Source organism: Bombina bombina, chromosome 4 (genome assembly GCF_027579735.1).
Source record: "Bombina bombina isolate aBomBom1 chromosome 4, aBomBom1.pri, whole genome shotgun sequence".
NCBI classification, from domain to species: Eukaryota; Metazoa; Chordata; class Amphibia; order Anura; family Bombinatoridae; genus Bombina; species Bombina bombina.
In genome coordinates, this window is record NC_069502.1 from 811333034 (window position 1) to 811351485 (window position 18452).

Consider the following 18452-nt stretch of genomic DNA (forward strand, 5'->3'; position numbering starts at 1 on the left):
TATATGCAGGGCGCGGCCTATAGTCGAGTGCTTATCGGCAAAATTGAACTTGCGCAGTACAGCCGAACTTCCGGTGCACCCAGTGGCCTTATGGGGATTGTAGTTTGCCGGAGTTGGGTAGTTTTGCAACGTTTTGCAATAGTTGATTGGTTTGAATGATGAGCAGAATGCTCATATGCAGGAGCCACAGCTGTGAAGGTGTGTGAAGATGTGGTAATACTGTGCTGAGCACAGTGTAATTCGGAGAACGGGCTTGTACAGCCAAACTTCCGGTGCACCCTGTGGCCTTATGGGGATTGTAGTCCACTGGATTGGATAGTTCTGTAACGTCTTGCAATAGTTCATGTGAGTCAGTTTTGCTACTGATATTGTCAGGTAAGAAAGTGCTTTTTCCCCCCCCCCATCACATCATACCTGCGAAACCTGCTAATAATGTACCAGTACATACCAAATTGCAGCTTTAATATGTTAAAATAAAAAAAGGAAAGATGCTGTACTCCTTAGTACTGGTAATTTCAAATGTGAAAAAAGCCTTTATTCAGCCATTACAGTTTTAATGGTTGAATAAAGGTTTTTTTCACATTTTAAATTACTGAGTGCAGCATCTTTCCTTTGTTTTTGTTTTTCTATACTCTTGGGGAAGTGTAAAAGTATCCCCTGGGAGCTGACACCCTGCATTGGGACTCATTGCTTGCACATTTTGTGTGTTTTCTTGAAATAATTTAATTTCTTCAAAATGGCACCAAGCTTTAAGGTTGCGGCCTATATGCGGCACAATACGGTATATAAATATGTATTTATATGTGTATATATGTATTTACAGACATATATACACATAAATATATACACATATGTATACTGTACGTATATACACATAAGTGCATTAGAGCCCTTTGCAATTAAGTAGATGAAAACATGAAAAACAATATTTATTCAATATTCATTTTTAATAAAGTCTTATACTGTGAATTTACTTTAAATATTTCACATAGCAGAATATGTTTTAAGTATTTTTAAATAGTTATTTATATATATATATATATATATATATATATATATATATATATATATATATATATATATATATACACACACACCTATGTATAATCATGTATATATACAGTTAGGTCCATAAATAATTGGAAACTGACCCAGCTGTCATAATTCTGTACGCCAACACAATGAATTTGAAATGAAACAACCAAGATGCAATTGAAGTGCAGACTTATCTTTAATTCAAGGGGTTGAAGAAAAATATATGAAACATTTAGGAATTGCAACCATTTTCATACACAGTCCCCTTATTTCAGGGGCTCAAATGTAATTGGACAAATTAACACTTTGTCGAGAATCCTTTGCAGGAAATGACTACTTTAAGTCTGGAACGCATGGACATCACCAAACGTTAGGTTTTCTCCTTTGTGATGCTTTGCCAGGCCTTTACTGCAGAGTTCTTCAGTTGTTTGTTCGTAGGTTTTTCTACCTTAAGTTTTATCTTCAGCAAGTGAAATTCAAGCTTGATCAGGTTGAGATCAGGTGATTGACTCGGCCATTGCAGAATACTCCACTTCTTTGCCTTAAAAAACTCCTGGGTTGCTTTCGCAGTATGCTTTGGGGCATTGTCCATCTGTAAAGTGAAATCCTGTCCTATCAACTTCGCTGAATTTAAGCAGACAATGTATCTCTATACACTTCAGAATTCATCCGGCTGCTTCTGTCACATCATCAATAAACACCAGTGACCCAGTGCCACTGAAGCCATGCATGCCCATGCAATCACACTGCCTCCACTGTGTTTTACAGATGATGTGAAGGGCTTTTTCTTTAACCTGGAAAGGATCCTACGATCATCCACCACTGTTGTGGACATCCAGGCCTTTTTGTGTTGCAGAGCTCACCAGTGCATTCTTTTTTTTTTTTAATCAGAATGAACCAAACTGTTTATTTGGTCACTCCTAATGTTCCTGCTATCTCTGATGGATTTCATTTTATTACAATTTAAATAAACAAGGTTGTAAACAATACAGAGATTTTTTCCTCAAATCTATAGTAAAAACTGTTGTGGATCTATAGTTGTATTAGGTAACATTTCTTAAATAAGCATAAATTACAAAATAACATAGTGGCTCCAGGTGATCACTTGGCTATTTAAACCTATATAGGGACCCTGGATCCCCCCCCTCCCCCGGGGATGGCAAATACACTGGATCATAGAAGGTGGATACAAAACGTATTTTTTAAAATTTAAATCAGTTGTTTTTTTTAATTTAAATAGGATTTTTAAAAAATAATAAAATGCATTTTGAGGAAACATCAATCTAAAGATAGTTGCTATTTAAGATACATTACAATCCAAAGTTTATTCATCCTGAAATATCGATTTGTTTTTAATTAGATAGCAACATGCTGTATATTCATGGCTGCATTTTTTTTCGTAATTGATTCTATGAATCCATTCACAGAGGTTTCTGTCAGATTATTTTGGACAATTTTTCAATCTTGAAGATATTATCACTTATTATTGGTTTTGTAGTTCTCAAAACTGTGAATTTGTGTCTGCAGAAATAACATGCCCTTCTTCATAGCAATATTATAAAATAAACATACAGAGTTGATAAATAGACTTTAAAGAGACATAATCAGGAAAGAGAACATTTGGGTTTGAGATAGAACATAACATTTTTAGATTTACTTATATAATCATATTTGCTTCATTCTCTTGGAATCCTTTGTTGAAGGAGAGCAATGACTACTGGGGCCTATCTGGGTGAGACAGTGACAAGCAGCTAGTTCACAGTAGTGCATTGCATCTTAGTGAGCCTACTTATGCAGGCTTTTCAACAATGGATACCAAGAGAACAAAGCAAATTAGATAAGTGATGTCAAATGGAAAATCAAATGTTGATTCTGAGTCTTGAAAGTTTAATTTTGACTTTCCTTTATTAACATTTCTCCCCTACAAATCTATGTTCACAGAATCAACCCATACGAAGTTTCAAAACACTCAATGAATAGAATATTGTTTGGAGTGGAATAGATCTGCACAAGGACCAAAGTGTGAGGAGGGAGAGGCAATCACTAAAAATGAAAAAAAAAAAGCCCCATAATTTATGTAAGAACTTACCTGATAAATTAATTTCTTTCATATTGGCAAGAGTCCATGAGCTAGTGACGTATGGGATAATAATACTCAAGATGTGGAAACCCACAGAAGAGTCACTAAAGAGGGAGGCATAAAATAATAACAGACATTTTCCGCTGAAAAAAATGAATCCACAACCCAAAATATAAATTTTATTCTCATAATGAAAAGAAAAAAAATAAACATATGCAGAGGAATCAAACTGAAACAGCTGCCTGAAAAACGTTTCTACCAAAAACTGCTTCCAAGGAAGCAAATACATCAAAACGCTAGAATTTAGTAAATGTATGCAACAAAGACCAAGTTGCTGCTTTGCAAATCTGATCAACTGAAGCTTCATTCTTAAAAGACTGATCTAGTAGAATGAGCTGTAATTCTCTGAGGGGGGGCCTGACCCGACTCCAAATAAGCCTGATGAATCAAAAGCTTTAACCAAGATGCCAAGGAAATGGCAGAAGCCTTCTGACCTTTCCTAGAACCAGAAAAGATAACAAATAGACTAGAGGTCTTCCTGAACTCTTTAGTAGCTTCAACATAATATTTCAAAGCTCTTACCACATCCAAAGAATGTAAGGATCTCTCCAAAGAATTCTTAGGATTAGGAAACAAAGAAGGGACAACAATTTCTCTATTAATGTTGTTAGAATTCACAACCTTAGGTAGAAATGTAAATGAAGTCTGCAAAACTGCCTTATCCTGATGGAAAATAAAAGGAGATTCACATGAAAGAGCAGATAATTTGCAAACTCTTCTAGCAGAAGAGATGGCCAAAAGGAACAACACTTTCCAAGAAAGTAGTTTAATGTCCAAAGAATGCATAAGCTCAAACAGAGAATCCTGTAAAGCTTTCAAAACCAAATTAAGACTCCAAGGAAGAGATATTGATTTAATGACAGACTTGATATGGACCAAAGCCTGTACAAAACAGTGAATATCAAGAAGCTTAGCAATCTTTCTGTGAAATAAAACAGAAAGATCAGAGATTTATCCCTTCAAGGAACTTGCAGACAAACCCTTATCCAAACCATCCTGAAGAAACTGTAAAATTCTAGGAATTCTAAAAGAATGCCAGGAGAATTTATGAGAAGAACACCATGAAATATAAGTCTTCCAAACTCGATAACAAATCTTCCTAGAAACAGATTTACGAGCCTGTAACATAGTATTAATCACTGAGTCAGAGAAACCTCTATGACTAAGCACAAGGCGTTCATTTCTATACCTTCAAATTTAATGATTTGAGATCCTGATGGAAAAACGGGCCTTGAGACAGAAGGTCTGGCCTTAATGGAAGTGGCCAAGGTTGGCAACTGGACATCCAAACAAGATCCGCATACCAAAACCTGTGAGGCCAGCAACACAAACGATTGTTCCATGATGATCTTGGAAATCACTCTTGGAAGAAGAACCAGAGGCGGGAAGATATAAGCAGGTTGGTAACACCAAGGAACTGCTAACGCATCCACCGCTTCCGCCTGATGATCCCTGGACCTGAACAGGTACCTTGGTAGTTTCTTGTTTAGATGGGAAGCCATCAGATCTATTTCTGGAAGACCCCACATCTGAACAATCTGAGAAAAAAGGTTCTGACAAGCTGAAACCAATTTTAATCGTCTCTTGTCTGTTAGAGACAGAGTCATGGACACTGAATCTATCTGGAAACCTAAAAAGATGACCCTTGTCTGAGTAATCAAATAACTTTTTGGTAAATTGATCCTCCAACCATGTCTGTGAATAAACAACACTAGCTGATTTGTGTGAGATTCTGCAGAATGTAAAGACTGAGCTAGTATCAAGATATCATCCAAATAAGGAAACACTGCAATACCCCATTCTCTGATTACAGAGAGTAGGGCACAAAAAACCTTTGAAAAGATTATTGGAGCTGTCGCTAGGCAAAATGGAAGAGCGACAAATTGGTAATGCTTGTCTAGAAAAGAGAATCTCAGAAACTGATAGTGGTCTGGATGAATCGAATATTTAGATATGCATCCTGTAAGTCTATCGTGGACATATAATGCCCTTGCTGAACAAAAGGCAGAATAGTCCCTATAGTCACCACTTTGAAAGTTGGCACTCTTACATAATGATTCAAAAATGAATTTTCTTTCTTTGGGACAGTGAATAGATTTGAATAAAACCCCAGACCCTGTTCCTGAAACGGAACTGGTATGATTACCCCTGAAAGTTCCAGATCTGAAACACACTTCAGAAAAGCCTGAGCCTTTACTGGATTTTTTGGGATGCGTGAGAGAAAAAATCTTCTCACAGGAGGTCTTACTCTGAATCCTATTCGGTGCCCTTGAGAGATAATACTCTGAATCCATTGAATTTGGACAGAATATGCCCAAATATTTTAGAAGAATCTTAATCTGCCCCCTATAAGCTGAGCTGGAATGAGGGCCGCACCTCCATGCAGACTTGGGGCTGGTTTTGGTTTCTTAAACGGTTTGGATTTACTCCAACTTGAAGAAGGTTTCCAATTGGAACCATATTCTTTGGGGGAAGGATTAGGTTTCTGTTCCTTATTTTGTTTAAAGGAATGAAAACTGTTATAAGCTTTAGATTTACCCTTAGGTCTTTTATCCTGAGGCAAAAAAACTCCCTTCCCCCCAATGACAGTTGAAATAATTGAATCCAACTGAGAACCAAATAACTTATTACCTTAGAAAGAAAGAGATAGTAATCTAGACTTAGATACCATGTCAGCATTCCAATAGTTGAGCCACAAAGCTCTTCTAGCTAAAATAGCTAAATACATAGATTTAACATCAATTTTAAAGATATCAAAAATGGCATCACAGATAAAATGATTAGGATGTTAAAGCAAGCGAACAATGCTAGACAAACCAGGATCCATTTCCTGTTGCGCTAAACTTTCCAACCAAAAAGTTGATGCAGCTGCAACATCAGCCATAGAAATGGCAGGCCTGAGAAGACAGCCAGAATATAAATAAGCATTCCTTAGATAAGATTAAAGTTTCCTATCTAAAGGGTCTTTAAAAGAAGTAATATCTTCCATAGGAATAGTTGTACATTTAGCAAGAGTAGAAATAGCCCCATCAACTTTGGGGATCTTTTCCCAAAACTACAATCTAACTGCTGGCAAAGGATACGATTTTTTAAACCTTGAAGAAGGAATTAAAGAAGTACCAGGCCTATTCCGTTCCATAGAAATCATAACATAAATAGCATTAGGAACTGGAAAAACCTCTGGAGTAACCACAGGAGGTTTATAAACAGAATTTAAACATTTACTAGTTTTAATATCAAGAGGACAAGTGTCCTCAATATCCAATGTACTCAACACCTCTTTTAACTAGGAACGAATATACTCCATTTTAAATATATAAGTAGATTTGTCAGTGTCAATATCTGAGGAAAGTTCTTCTGAATCAGATAGATCCTCATCAGAGAATAATTCAGTATGATGTCGGTCATTTAAAATTTCATCAACTTTATGAGAAGTTTTAAAAGACCTTTTACATTTATTAGAAGGCGGGATGGCAGACAAAGCCTTCTGAATCGCATCAGCAATAAAATCTTTCATACTCACAGGTATATCATGTACATTAGATGTTGAAGGAACAACAGGCATTGTACTATTACTGATGGACACATTCTCTGCATGTAAAAGCTTATCATGACAACTATTACATACCACAGCTGGAGATATAATCTCCACAAATTTACAACAGATGCACTAAGCTTTGATCAAACTGTTATCAGGCAGCAGAGTTCCAACAGTGGTTTCTGAGACAGGATCAGATTGAAACATCTTGCAAACGTAAGAGAAAAAAACAACATATAAAGCAAAATTATCAATCTCCTTATATGGCAGTTTCAAGAATGGGAAAAAATGCAAACAGCATAGCCCTCTGACATAGAAAAGGGCAAGAGGCATATAGGAATGGGGTTTTAAATAATAATAATAATTATTATTATTCTTTATTTATAAAGTGCCAACAGATTCCGCAGCGCTGCCCATGGGTACAAGGATAACAGTACAATGGAGAAACAATACGATAAGACACAAAATTTTACAGATAAAAACAGGGGGAATTGAGGGCCCTATTCCGTGAGAATTTACAATCTAGATTAAATTATTTGGTGCCAAGTATGACGCACAACGCAAACTGAAATTTTTTTGGTGCTAACAACATCCGGAAATGACACACTCGCGTCATAGTAGACGCAACTTTGTGCAAGGAACTCGGCGTCAACTAAGACACCGGAAATTACAAAAATGACGCAATAAACTTTGGCATTTTGCACCCTCGCGAGCCTAATTTTGCCTGCGAAATTTAATGAAAAAGCAGTCAACTGAAAAGACTATACCCCAGGTAAGAAAAAATATTTTCCTAAATAATGTTTTTTCCCCAAATATGAAACTGATAGTCTGCAAAAGGAAGCGCATATCAACGTAGAAATCTTAGCACAAACTTACTTCACTACCTCCATAGAAGGCAAAATTTGTAAAACTGAATTGTGGGTGTGGTGAGGGGTGTATTTATAGGCATTTTGAGGTTTGGGAAACTTTGCCCCTCCTGGTAGGATTGTATATCCCATACGTCACTAGCTCATGGACTCTTGCCAATTACATGAAAGAAATAGTTATTTTTTAGTTAAAAATATTTCTATTGTTATTATTAATGTAATCATTTTCTCCATCCAATATTAAGCAATTGAACTGGAGATAGTTCCCCTCCAAATAATTTCATTCACTTCAATGATCTATCTATGCATATCTAATGATATATTACAAAAACAGTAATGGTCTGATATAACTGGAAAAATAATTATCTTAAAACTTATTCTAAAAATAAAAACCATGATTTGAATCAGTCTTGCTGACTAGTAATTTAAATCATGAGCTAAACAAATTTGATTTAAATAAAATACAACCTGGGGTCACCTCATAAATGCTTGAGGTGCAGAAGGGGCCTCAAAACAGCTCTAAAACTGTGCACCCCAGAGGATCACATGCAGTCATCATCAGCATTTCGTATTGTGTGGGTTACAACTATGTGTAACCCTCTGTACTTTGGATGTTAAGCTCTGATTTCTTTTAAAATGAGTTTTCTGATGCCTAATAAGAGTGTTTTTCTGGATAAAACATTTCCCACATTTAGAACATAAAAATGCTTTCTCCCCTGTGTGAATTTTCTGATGCTTAATAAGAGTTGATTTCTGAGTAAAACATTTTCCACACTCAAAACATGAAAACCCTTTCTCCCCTGTATGAATTTTCTGATGAGTGATAAGATTTGCTTTCTGAGTAAAACATTTCCCACAGTCAGAACATGAAAATCCTTTCTCCCCTGTATGAATTTCCTGATGACGAAAAAGATTTGGTTTCTGAGTAAAACATTTCCCACATATAGGACAGGAAAATGGCTTTTCTCCTGTATGAATTTTTAGATGATTAAAAAGATGCGATTTATTAAGAAAACATTTCCCACATTTAGAACATGAAAATTTTTTCTCTCCTGTATGAATTTTCTGATGAATAATAAGAGTTGATTTCTGAGTAAAACATTTCCTACATTTAGAACATGAAAATCCTTTCTCCCCTGTATGAATTTTCTGATGCCTAATAAGAGTTGTTTTCTGAGTAAAACATTTTCCACAATCAAAACATGAAAATCCTTTGACCCCTGTATGAATTTTCTGATGAGTGATAAGGTTTGATTTCTGGATAAAACATTTTCCACAGTCAGAACATGAAAATCCTTTCTCCCCTGTATGAATTTTCTGATGGTTAATAAGATTTGATTTAACAGAAAAACATTTCCCACAGTCAGAACATGAAAATCCTTTCTCCCCTGTGTGAATTTTCTGATGACGAAAAAGATTTGATTTCTGAGTAAAACATTTCCCACATATAGTACATGAAAATGGCTTTTCTCCTGTATGAATTTTTAGATGTTTAGAAAGAAGTGCTTTCTTAAGAAAACATTTCCCACATTCAGAACATACATTTCCCATGTGGCTTCTTTGATTTTGAAGAAGATGTAAAGAAGCATCTGCACTCTGATTATGACGAAGATTATTGCAGTTTGTGAATTCACCTGTCAATAAGAAACACGATGGGAGTAATATTATTTACATAATTATTTTATCATGAGAACATATAAACTGTTCTGATTTAGTCAGTCCCCTACCCTTGTAGAATACACTGTGACAACTAGATCTTTTCCCAGCTTCCTATCTAAGGCTTAATGGCAGTTTATTAGACATTAGGGACTATTTCTAAGAATTCACAATTAGTCAACTAAATTGAAATGTTGTTTTTCTACCTAACGTATCTAGTCCTTTTAAAATGGTTTCAGCCCATAACTACTGCTTGTGTGCTTGTAGTTAAAAGAAGGATGACTCCAGAACAATAAAAACAAAGAAAATTGCCCCAGGTGGTGTAGTATACCAAAGCAATTTATAAAAGCTTTAACAGAGAGAAGAATTTCACTCATGTGTCAACTGCACCTTCTGTGATAATTAGCAGCCAACTCAGGCAATTCTGTTATACCATATAGATGAGGAGGATTATTTAGATGAAAAGGCTTAAAAACTACAATGCAGCTAATCCAAAGAGATATCAATGTGTGACAAATCTCCAAAATAACAAAGTTAGTGAGTTAACTTAAATGGACTCTGAAACCAATTTTTTTTTATTTTGTGATTCAGATAGCATGCAATTTTAAATAACTTTCTAATTTACTCCTATTATCAAATTTTCTTCGTTCTCTTGCTATCTTTATTTGAAAAAGAAGGGATCTGAGCTAAGGAGCCAGCAAGTTTTTGGTTCAGTACTCTGGGCAGTACTTGTTTATTGGTGGGTGAATTTATCCACAATCAGCAAGAACAACCCAGGTTGTTCACCAAAAATGGACTTTCATCTAAACTTACATTCTTGCTCTTTAAATAAAGATATCAAGAGAATGAAGAAAATTTGATAATAGGAGTAAATTAGAAAGTTGCTTAAAATTGCATGCTCTATCTGAATCACAAAAGAAAAAAAACAGAATTTATGTTTACCTGATAAATTACTTTCTCCAACGGTGTGTCCGGTCCACGGCGTCATCCTTACTTGTGGATATTCTCCTCCCCAACAGGAAATGGCAAAGAGCCCAGCAAAGCTGGTCACATGATCCCTCCTAGGCTCCGCCTTCCCCAGTCATTCGACCGACGTAAAGGAGGAATATTTGCATAGGAGAAATCATATGATACCGTGGTGACTGTAGGTAAAGAAAATAAATTATCAAACCTGATTAAAAAATCAGGGCGGGCCGTGGACCGGACACACCGTTGGAGAAAGTAATTTATCAGGTAAACATAAATTCTGTTTTCTCCAACATAGGTGTGTCCGGTCCACGGCGTCATCCTTACTTGTGGGAACCAATACCAAAGCTTTAGGACACGGATGAAGGGAGGGAGCAAATCAGGTCACCTAGATGGAAGGCACCACGGCTTGCAAAACCTTTCTCCCAAAAATAGCCTCAGAAGAAGCAAAAGTATCAAATTTGTAAAATTTAGTAAAAGTGTGCAGTGAAGACCAAGTCGCTGCCTTACATATCTGATCAACAGAAGCCTCATTCTTGAAGGCCCATGTGGAAGCCACGGCCCTAGTGGAATGAGCTGTGATTCTTTCAGGAGGCTGCCGTCCGGCAGTCTCGTAAGCCAATCTGATGATGCTTTTAAGCCAAAAAGAGAGAGAGGTAGAAGTTGCTTTTTGACCTCTCCTTTTACCAGAATAAACAACAAACAAGGAAGATGTTTGTCTAAAATCCTTTGTAGCATCTAAATAGAATTTTAGAGCACGAACTACATCCAAATTGTGCAACAAACGTTCCTTCTTTGAAACTGGATTCGGACACAAAGAAGGCACGACTATCTCCTGGTTAATGTTTTTGTTAGAAACAACTTTCGGAAGAAAACCAGGTTTAGTACGCAAAACCACCTTATCTGCATGGAACACCAGATAAGGAGGAGAACACTGCAGAGCAGATAACTCTGAAACTCTTCTAGCAGAAGAAATTGCAACCAAAAACAAAACTTTCCAAGATAATAACTTAATATCAACGGAATGTAAGGGTTCAAACGGAACCCCCTGAAGAACTGAAAGAACTAAATTGAGACTCCAAGGAGGAGTCAAAGGTTTGTAAACAGGCTTGATTCTAACCAGAGCCTGAACAAAAGCTTGAACATCTGGCACAGCCGCCAGCTTTTTGTGAAGTAAAACAGATAAAGCAGAAATCTGTCCCTTCAAAGAACTTGCAGATAATCCTTTCTCCAAACCCTCTTGTAGAAAGGATAGAATCTTAGGAATTTTTATCTTGTTCCATGGGAATCCTTTAGATTCACACCAACAGATATATTTTTTCCATATTTTGTGGTAGATTTTTCTAGTTACAGGCTTTCTGGCCTGAACAAGAGTATCATGACAGAATCTGAGAACCCTCGCTTTGATAAGATCAAGCGTTCAATCTCCAAGCAGTCAGTTGGAGTGAGACCAGATTCGGATGTTCGAACGGACCTTGAACAAGAAGGTCTCGTCTCAAAGGTAGCTTCCATGGTGGAGCCGATGACATATTCACCAGGTCTGCATACCAAGTCCTGCGTGGCCACGCAGGAGCTATCAAGATCACCGATGCCCTCTCCTGATTGATCCTGGCTACCAGCCTGGGGATGAGAGGAACTGGCGGGAATACATAAGCTAGTTTGAAGGACCAAGGTGCTACTAGTGCATCTACTAGAGTCGCCTTGGGATCCCTGGATCTGGACCCGTAGCAAGGAACCTTGAAGTTCTGACGAGAGGCCATCAGATCCATGTCTGGAATGCCCCACAATTGAGTAATTTGGGCAAAGATTTCCGGATGGAGTTCCCACTCCCCCGGATGAAACGTCTGACGACTCAGAAAATCCGCTTCCCAATTTTCCACTCCTGGGATGTGGATTGCAGACAAGTGGCAGGAGTGAGTCTCCGCCCACTGAATGATTTTGGTCACTTCTTCCATCGCCAGGGAACTCCTTGTTCCCCCCTGATGGTTGATGTACGCAACAGTCGTCATGTTGTCTGATTGAAACCGTATGACTTGGCCTTCGCTAGCTGAGGCCAAGCCTTGAGAGCATTGAATATCGCTCTCAGTTCCAGAATATTTATCGGGAGAAGAGATTCTTCCCGAGACCAAAGACCCTGAGCTTTCAGGGATCCCCAGACCGCGCCCCAGCCCACCAGACTGGCGTCGGTCGTGACAATGACCCACTCTGGTCTGCGGAAGCTCATCCCCTGTGACAGGTTGTCCAGGGACAGCCACCAACGGAGTGAATCTCTAGTCCTCTGATCTACTTGTATCGTCGGAGACAAGTCTGTATAGTCCCCCATTCCACTGACTGAGCATGCACAGTTGTAATGGTCTTAGATGAATTCGCGCAAAAGGAACTATGTCCATTGCCGCTACCATCAAACCTATTACTTCCATGCACTGCGCTATGGAAGGAAGAGGAACAGAATGAAGTATTTGACAAGAGTTTAGAAGTTTTGATTTTCTGGCCTCTGTCAGAAAAATCCTCATTTCTAAGGAATCTATTATTGTTCCCAAGAAGGGAACCCTTGTTGACGGAGATAGAGAACTTTTTTCTACGTTCACTTTCCACCCGTGAGATCTGAGAAAGGCCAGGACAATGTCCGTGTGAGCCTTTGCTTGTGGAAGGGACGACGCTTGAATCAGTATGTCGTCCAAGTAAGGTACTACTGCAATGCCCCTTGGTCTTAGCACCGCTAGAAGGGACCCTAGTACCTTTGTGAAAATTCTTGGAGCAGTGGCTAATCCGAACGGGAGTGCCACAAACTGGTAATGCTTGTCCAGAAATGCGAACCTTAGGAACCGATGATGTTCCTTGTGGATAGGAATATGTAGATACGCATCCTTTAAATCCACCGTGGTCATGAATTGACCTTCCTGGATGGAAGGAAGAATTGTTCGAATGGTTTCCATTTTGAACGATGGAACCTTGAGAAACTTGTTTAGGATCTTGAGATCTAAGATTGGTCTGAATGTTCCCTCTTTTTTGGGAACTACGAACAGATTGGAGTAGAACCCCCATCCCTTGTTCTCCTAATGGAACAGGATGAATCACTCCCATTTTTAACAGGTCTTCTACACAATGTAAGAATGCCTGTTTTTTTATGTGGTCTGAAGACAATTGAGACCTGTGGAACCTCCCCCTTGGGGGAAGCCCCTTGAATTCCAGAAGATAACCTTGGGAGACTATTTCTAGCGCCCAAGGATCCAGAACATCTCTTGCCCAAGCCTGAGCGAAGAGAGAGAGTCTGCCCCCCACCAGATCCGGTCCCGGATCGGGGGCCAACATCTCATGCTGTCTTGGTAGCAGTGGCAGGTTTCTTGGCCTGCTTACCTTTGTTCCAGCCTTGCATTGGCCTCCAGGCTGGCTTGGCTTGAGAAGTATTACCCTCTTGCTTAGAGGACGTAGCACTTGGGGCTGGTCCGTTTCTGCGAAAGGGACGAAAATTAGGTTTATTTTTGGCCTTGAAAGACCTATCCTGAGGAAGGGCGTGGCCCTTGCCCCCAGTGATATCAGAAATAATCTCTTTCAAGTCAGGGCCAAACAGCGTTTTCCCCTTGAAAGGAATGTTAAGCAATTTGTTCTTGGAAGACGCATCCGCTGACCAAGATTTTAGCCAAAGCGCTCTGCGCGCCACAATAGCAAACCCAGAATTTTTCGCCGCTAATCTAGCCAATTGCAAAGTGGCGTCTAGGGTGAAAGAGTTAGCCAATTTGAGAGCATGAATTCTGTCCATAATCTCCTCATAAGAAGAATCTTTATTGAGCGCCTTTTCTAGTTCGTCGAACCAGAAACACGCTGCTGTAGTGACAGGAACAATGCATGAAATTGGTTGTAGAAGGTAACCTTGCTGAACAAACATCTTTTTAAGCAAACCTTCTAATTTTTTATCCATAGGATCTTTGAAAGCACAACTATCTTCTATGGGTATAGTGGTGCGTTTGTTTAGAGTAGAAACCGCCCCCCTCGACCTTGGGGACTGTCTGCCATAAGTCCTTTCTGGGGTCGACCATAGGAAACAATTTCTTAAATATAGGGGGAGGGACGAAAGGTATGCCGGGCCTTTCCCATTCTTTATTTACAATGTCCGCCACCCGCTTGGGTATAGGAAAAGCTTCGGGGGGCCCCGGGACCTCTAGGAACTTGTCCATTTTACATAATTTCTCTGGAATGACCAAATTCTCACAATCATCCAGAGTAGATAACACCTCCTTAAGCAGAGTGCGGAGATGTTCCAATTTAAATTTAAATGTAATCACATCAGGTTCAGCTTGTTGAGAAATTTTCCCTGAATCTGAAATTTCTCCCTCAGACAAAACCTCCCTGGCCCCCTCAGACTGGTGTAGGGGCACTCAGAACCAATATCAGCGTCCTCATGCTCTTCAGTATTTTCTAAAAACAGAGCAGTCGCGCTTACGCTGATAAGTGGGCATTTTGGCTAAAATGTTTTTGATAGAATTATCCATTACAGCCGTTAATTGTTGCATAGTAAGGAGTATTGGCGCACTAGATGTACTAGGGGCCTCCTGTGTGGGCAAGACTGGTGTAGACGAAGGAGGGGATGATGCAGTACCATGCTTACTCCCCCTCACTTGAGGAATCATCTTGGGCATCATTTTCTCTAAATTTTGTGTCACATAAATCACATCTATTTAAATGAGAAGGAACCTTGGCTTCCCCACATACAGAACACAGTCTATCTGGTAGTTCAGACATGTTAAACAGACATAAACTTGATAAACAAAGTACAAAAAACGTTTTAAAATAAAACCGTTACTGTCACTTTAAATTTTAAACTGAACACACTTTATTACTGCAAATGTGAAAAAGTATGAAGGAATTGTTCAAAATTCACCAAAATTTCACCACAGTGTCTTAAAGCCTTAAAAGTATTGCACACCAAATTTGAAAGCTTTAACCCTTAAAATAACGGAACCGGAGCCGTTTTTATATTTAACCCCTTTACAGTCCCTGGTATCTGCTTTGCTGAGACCCAACCAAGCCCAAAGGGGAATACGATACCAAATGACGCCTTCAGAAAGTCTTTTCTATGTATCAGAGCTCCTCACACATGCATCTGCATGTCATGCTTCCCAAAAAACAAGTGCGCAATAGAGGCGCGAAAATGAGGCTCTGCCTATGATTAGGGAAAGCCCCTAGAGAATAAGGTGTCCAATACAGTGCCTGCCGGTTATTTTACATAATTCCCAAGAATAAAATAATTCCTCAAAGCTATGAAGTATAAAATATGCTTATATATCAATCGTTTTAGCCCAGAAAATGTCTACAGTCTTAAAAGCCCTTGTGAAGCCCTTTTTTTCTTTATGTAATAAAAATGGCTTACCGGATCCCCATAGGGAAAATGACAGCTTCCAGCATTACATCGTCTTGTTAGAAATGTGTCATACCCTCAAGCAGCAAAAGTCTGCTCACTGTTTCCCCCAACTGAAGTTAATTCCTCTCAACAGTCCTGTGTGGAAACAGCCATCGATTTTAGTAACGGTTGCTAAATCATTTTCCTCTTACAAACAGAAATCTTCATCTCTTTTCTGTTTCAGAGTAAATAGTACATACCAGCACTATTTTAAAATAACAAACTCTTGATTGAATAATAAAAACTACAGTTAAACACCAAAAAAACTCTAAGCCATCTCCGTGGAGATGTTGCCTGTACAACGGCAAAGAGAATGACTGGGGAAGGCGGAGCCTAGGAGGGATCATGTGACCAGCTTTGCTGGGCTCTTTGCCATTTCCTGTTGGGCGGAGAATATCCTCAAGTAAGGATGACGCCGTGGACCGGACACACCTATGTTGGAGAAATGTGGGTTCAGTGTCCCTTTAAAAAAAGGCTAAGAGCATTTACTTCACTGGAAAGAGGGTTATGTTTAAAAGCACTTTAATATGCAACATGACTACTTATGTGCACAAAACATTCAGTATTATTGTTTTAGAATGTTGCATTCATGACATTATACACTCACTGGCACTTTATTAGGTACACCTTGCTAGTACCGGGTTGAACCACTTTTGCCTTCAGAACTTCCTTAATTCTTCATGACATAGGATTCAACAAGGTGTTGGAAACATTCCTCAGATATTTTCGTCTATATTGACATGATAGCTGCAGATTTGTCGGCCGCACATCCATGATGCAAATGTCCCGTTCCACCACATCCCAAAGGTGCTCTATTGAATTAAGATCTAATGACTGGAGGCAATTGGAGTAGACTTGAACTCATTGTCATGTTCAAGAAACCAGTTTGAGATGATTTGAGCTTTGTGACATGGGTGCATTATCCTGCTAGAAGTAGCCATCAGAAGATGGGTACACTGTAGTTATAAAGGGATGGACATGGTCAGCAACAACGAGAAAAATAGAAAAATACGCCAGGCACCAAAGTTTATAAAATATTTTAAACTTATTAACATCCATTTAAAAATATATTTAAAGAGTGTGTGATAACCCCAAAAAAGATAGACTAATGGTCAGCAACAATTACTCAGGTAGACTCATCAGACCAGGCAACGTTTTTCCAATCTTCTATTGTCCAAGTTTGGTGTGCCTGTGCAATTTGTAGCCTCAGTTTCCTGTTCTTAGCTGACAGGAATGGCACCCAATGTGGTCTTCTGCTGCTGTAGCCCATCTGCTTCAAGGTACAATGTGTTGTGCATTCAGAAATGGTATTCTGCATACCTTGGTTGTATTGCGTGATTATTTGAGTTACTGTTGCCTTTCTATCATCTCAAACCAGTCTGCCCATTCTCCTCTGACCTCTAACATCAGCAAGGCATTTGGTCCACACAACTGCAGCTCACTGGAAATTTTCTCTTTTTCAGACCATTCTCTGTAAACACTAGAAATGGTTGTGCATGAAAATCCCAGTAGATCAGCAGTTTTTTTTAAATACTCAGATCAGCCTGTCTGGCACCAACAACCATGCCATGTTCAAAGTCACTTAAATACCCCTTTCTTCCCCATTCTGATGCTCAGTTTAAACTTCAGCAAGTCGTCTTCACCACGTCTAGATGCCTTAATGCATTGAGTTGCTGCCATGTGATTGGCTGATTAGCAATTTGTGTTACCAAGCAATTGAACAGGAGTACCTAATAAAGTGGCCGGGTGAGTGTATTCTTTATTTGTAATGAAGACCAGATTATCATTTTATATAAAAATTAATATATAATATGTAAAATAAACTATATTAGTTTACATACATCTCACACATGTACACTAACCTGTTTTCCACAGACTCAGCACACACTCATCTATGCCCTGTGTCCCACAGATACAGCTCACATGTACACTCACCTGTCCCTGCAAACCTCACACTTTGCACACATAAAGTCATCTGTGCACTGTTTCCCACAGACATGTCACACCAAAACACTTGCATGTGCCCTACATCCCTCTCAAGTGTCACACACGTACACTCACATGTTCCCTGCTTTCCTCAGACATGTCACGCACATACACTCACACGTGCCCTGCCTTTCTTCAGATATGTCACACATGCACACTCACCTATCCCCTCCTTTCCAGACAAATGTCACACATGCACAGTGGGTACTGAAAAGAATCACCCCCCTAAAAATAATCAAATTTTTGCTTTGCAGTCTGAAATAAAGACAGACATTTTTTGTTTATCCAGTTGTAATTACTCAGTGAAACTTATAACATCCAACTGAAGATATAACACCAACATGTCAGGCAAAAAACAAATTATGCTTATCTGATAATTTTCTTTTCTTCTGACGGGGAGAGTCCACAGCTGCATTCATTACTTTTGGGAATTCAGAACCTGGCCACCAGGAGGAGGCAAAGACAGCACAGCCAAAGGCTTGAATACCTCCCCCACTGCCCCCATCCCCCAGTCATTCAGCTAAAGGAACAAGGAGCAGTAGGAGAAATATCAGGTGAAAAAAGGTGCCAGAAGAATAAAAAACAGCCGCCCTACATAAAAATCATGGGCGGGGAGCTGTGGACTCTCCCCGTCAGAAGAAAAGTAAATTATCAGTTAAGCATAATTTAAGTTTTTCTTCCTTAAACGGGGAGAGTTCACAGCTGCATTCAATACTTTTTGGGAAACAATACCCAAGCTATAGAGGACACTGAATGCAAAAAAGGGTGGGTAGACGAGGCGGCCATTCGAAGGGCACCACAGCCTGAAATTACCCAAAAAAAACTGCTAAACAGAATAGAAGGCTAAAAACTGAAGGACCCAAGTAA

General features: G+C 39.0%; 1 protein-coding gene across 2 annotated transcripts in view; it reads right to left on the reverse strand.

Moving 5' to 3' along the window:
* Positions 1–1212: 1212 nt before the first annotated feature.
* The window catches only part of LOC128657080 (gastrula zinc finger protein XlCGF8.2DB-like), a 39055-nt gene continuing 21815 nt past the window's right edge, over positions 1213–18452 (reverse strand). For both annotated transcript variants that reach the window (XM_053711318.1, XM_053711319.1), the window contains exon 3: positions 1213–9213. In XM_053711318.1, the coding sequence (XP_053567293.1) occupies positions 4312–5469 (1158 nt within the window). In that variant the 5' untranslated portion in view covers positions 5470–9213 and the 3' untranslated portion in view covers positions 1213–4311. The remainder of the gene's footprint in view (positions 9214–18452) is intronic.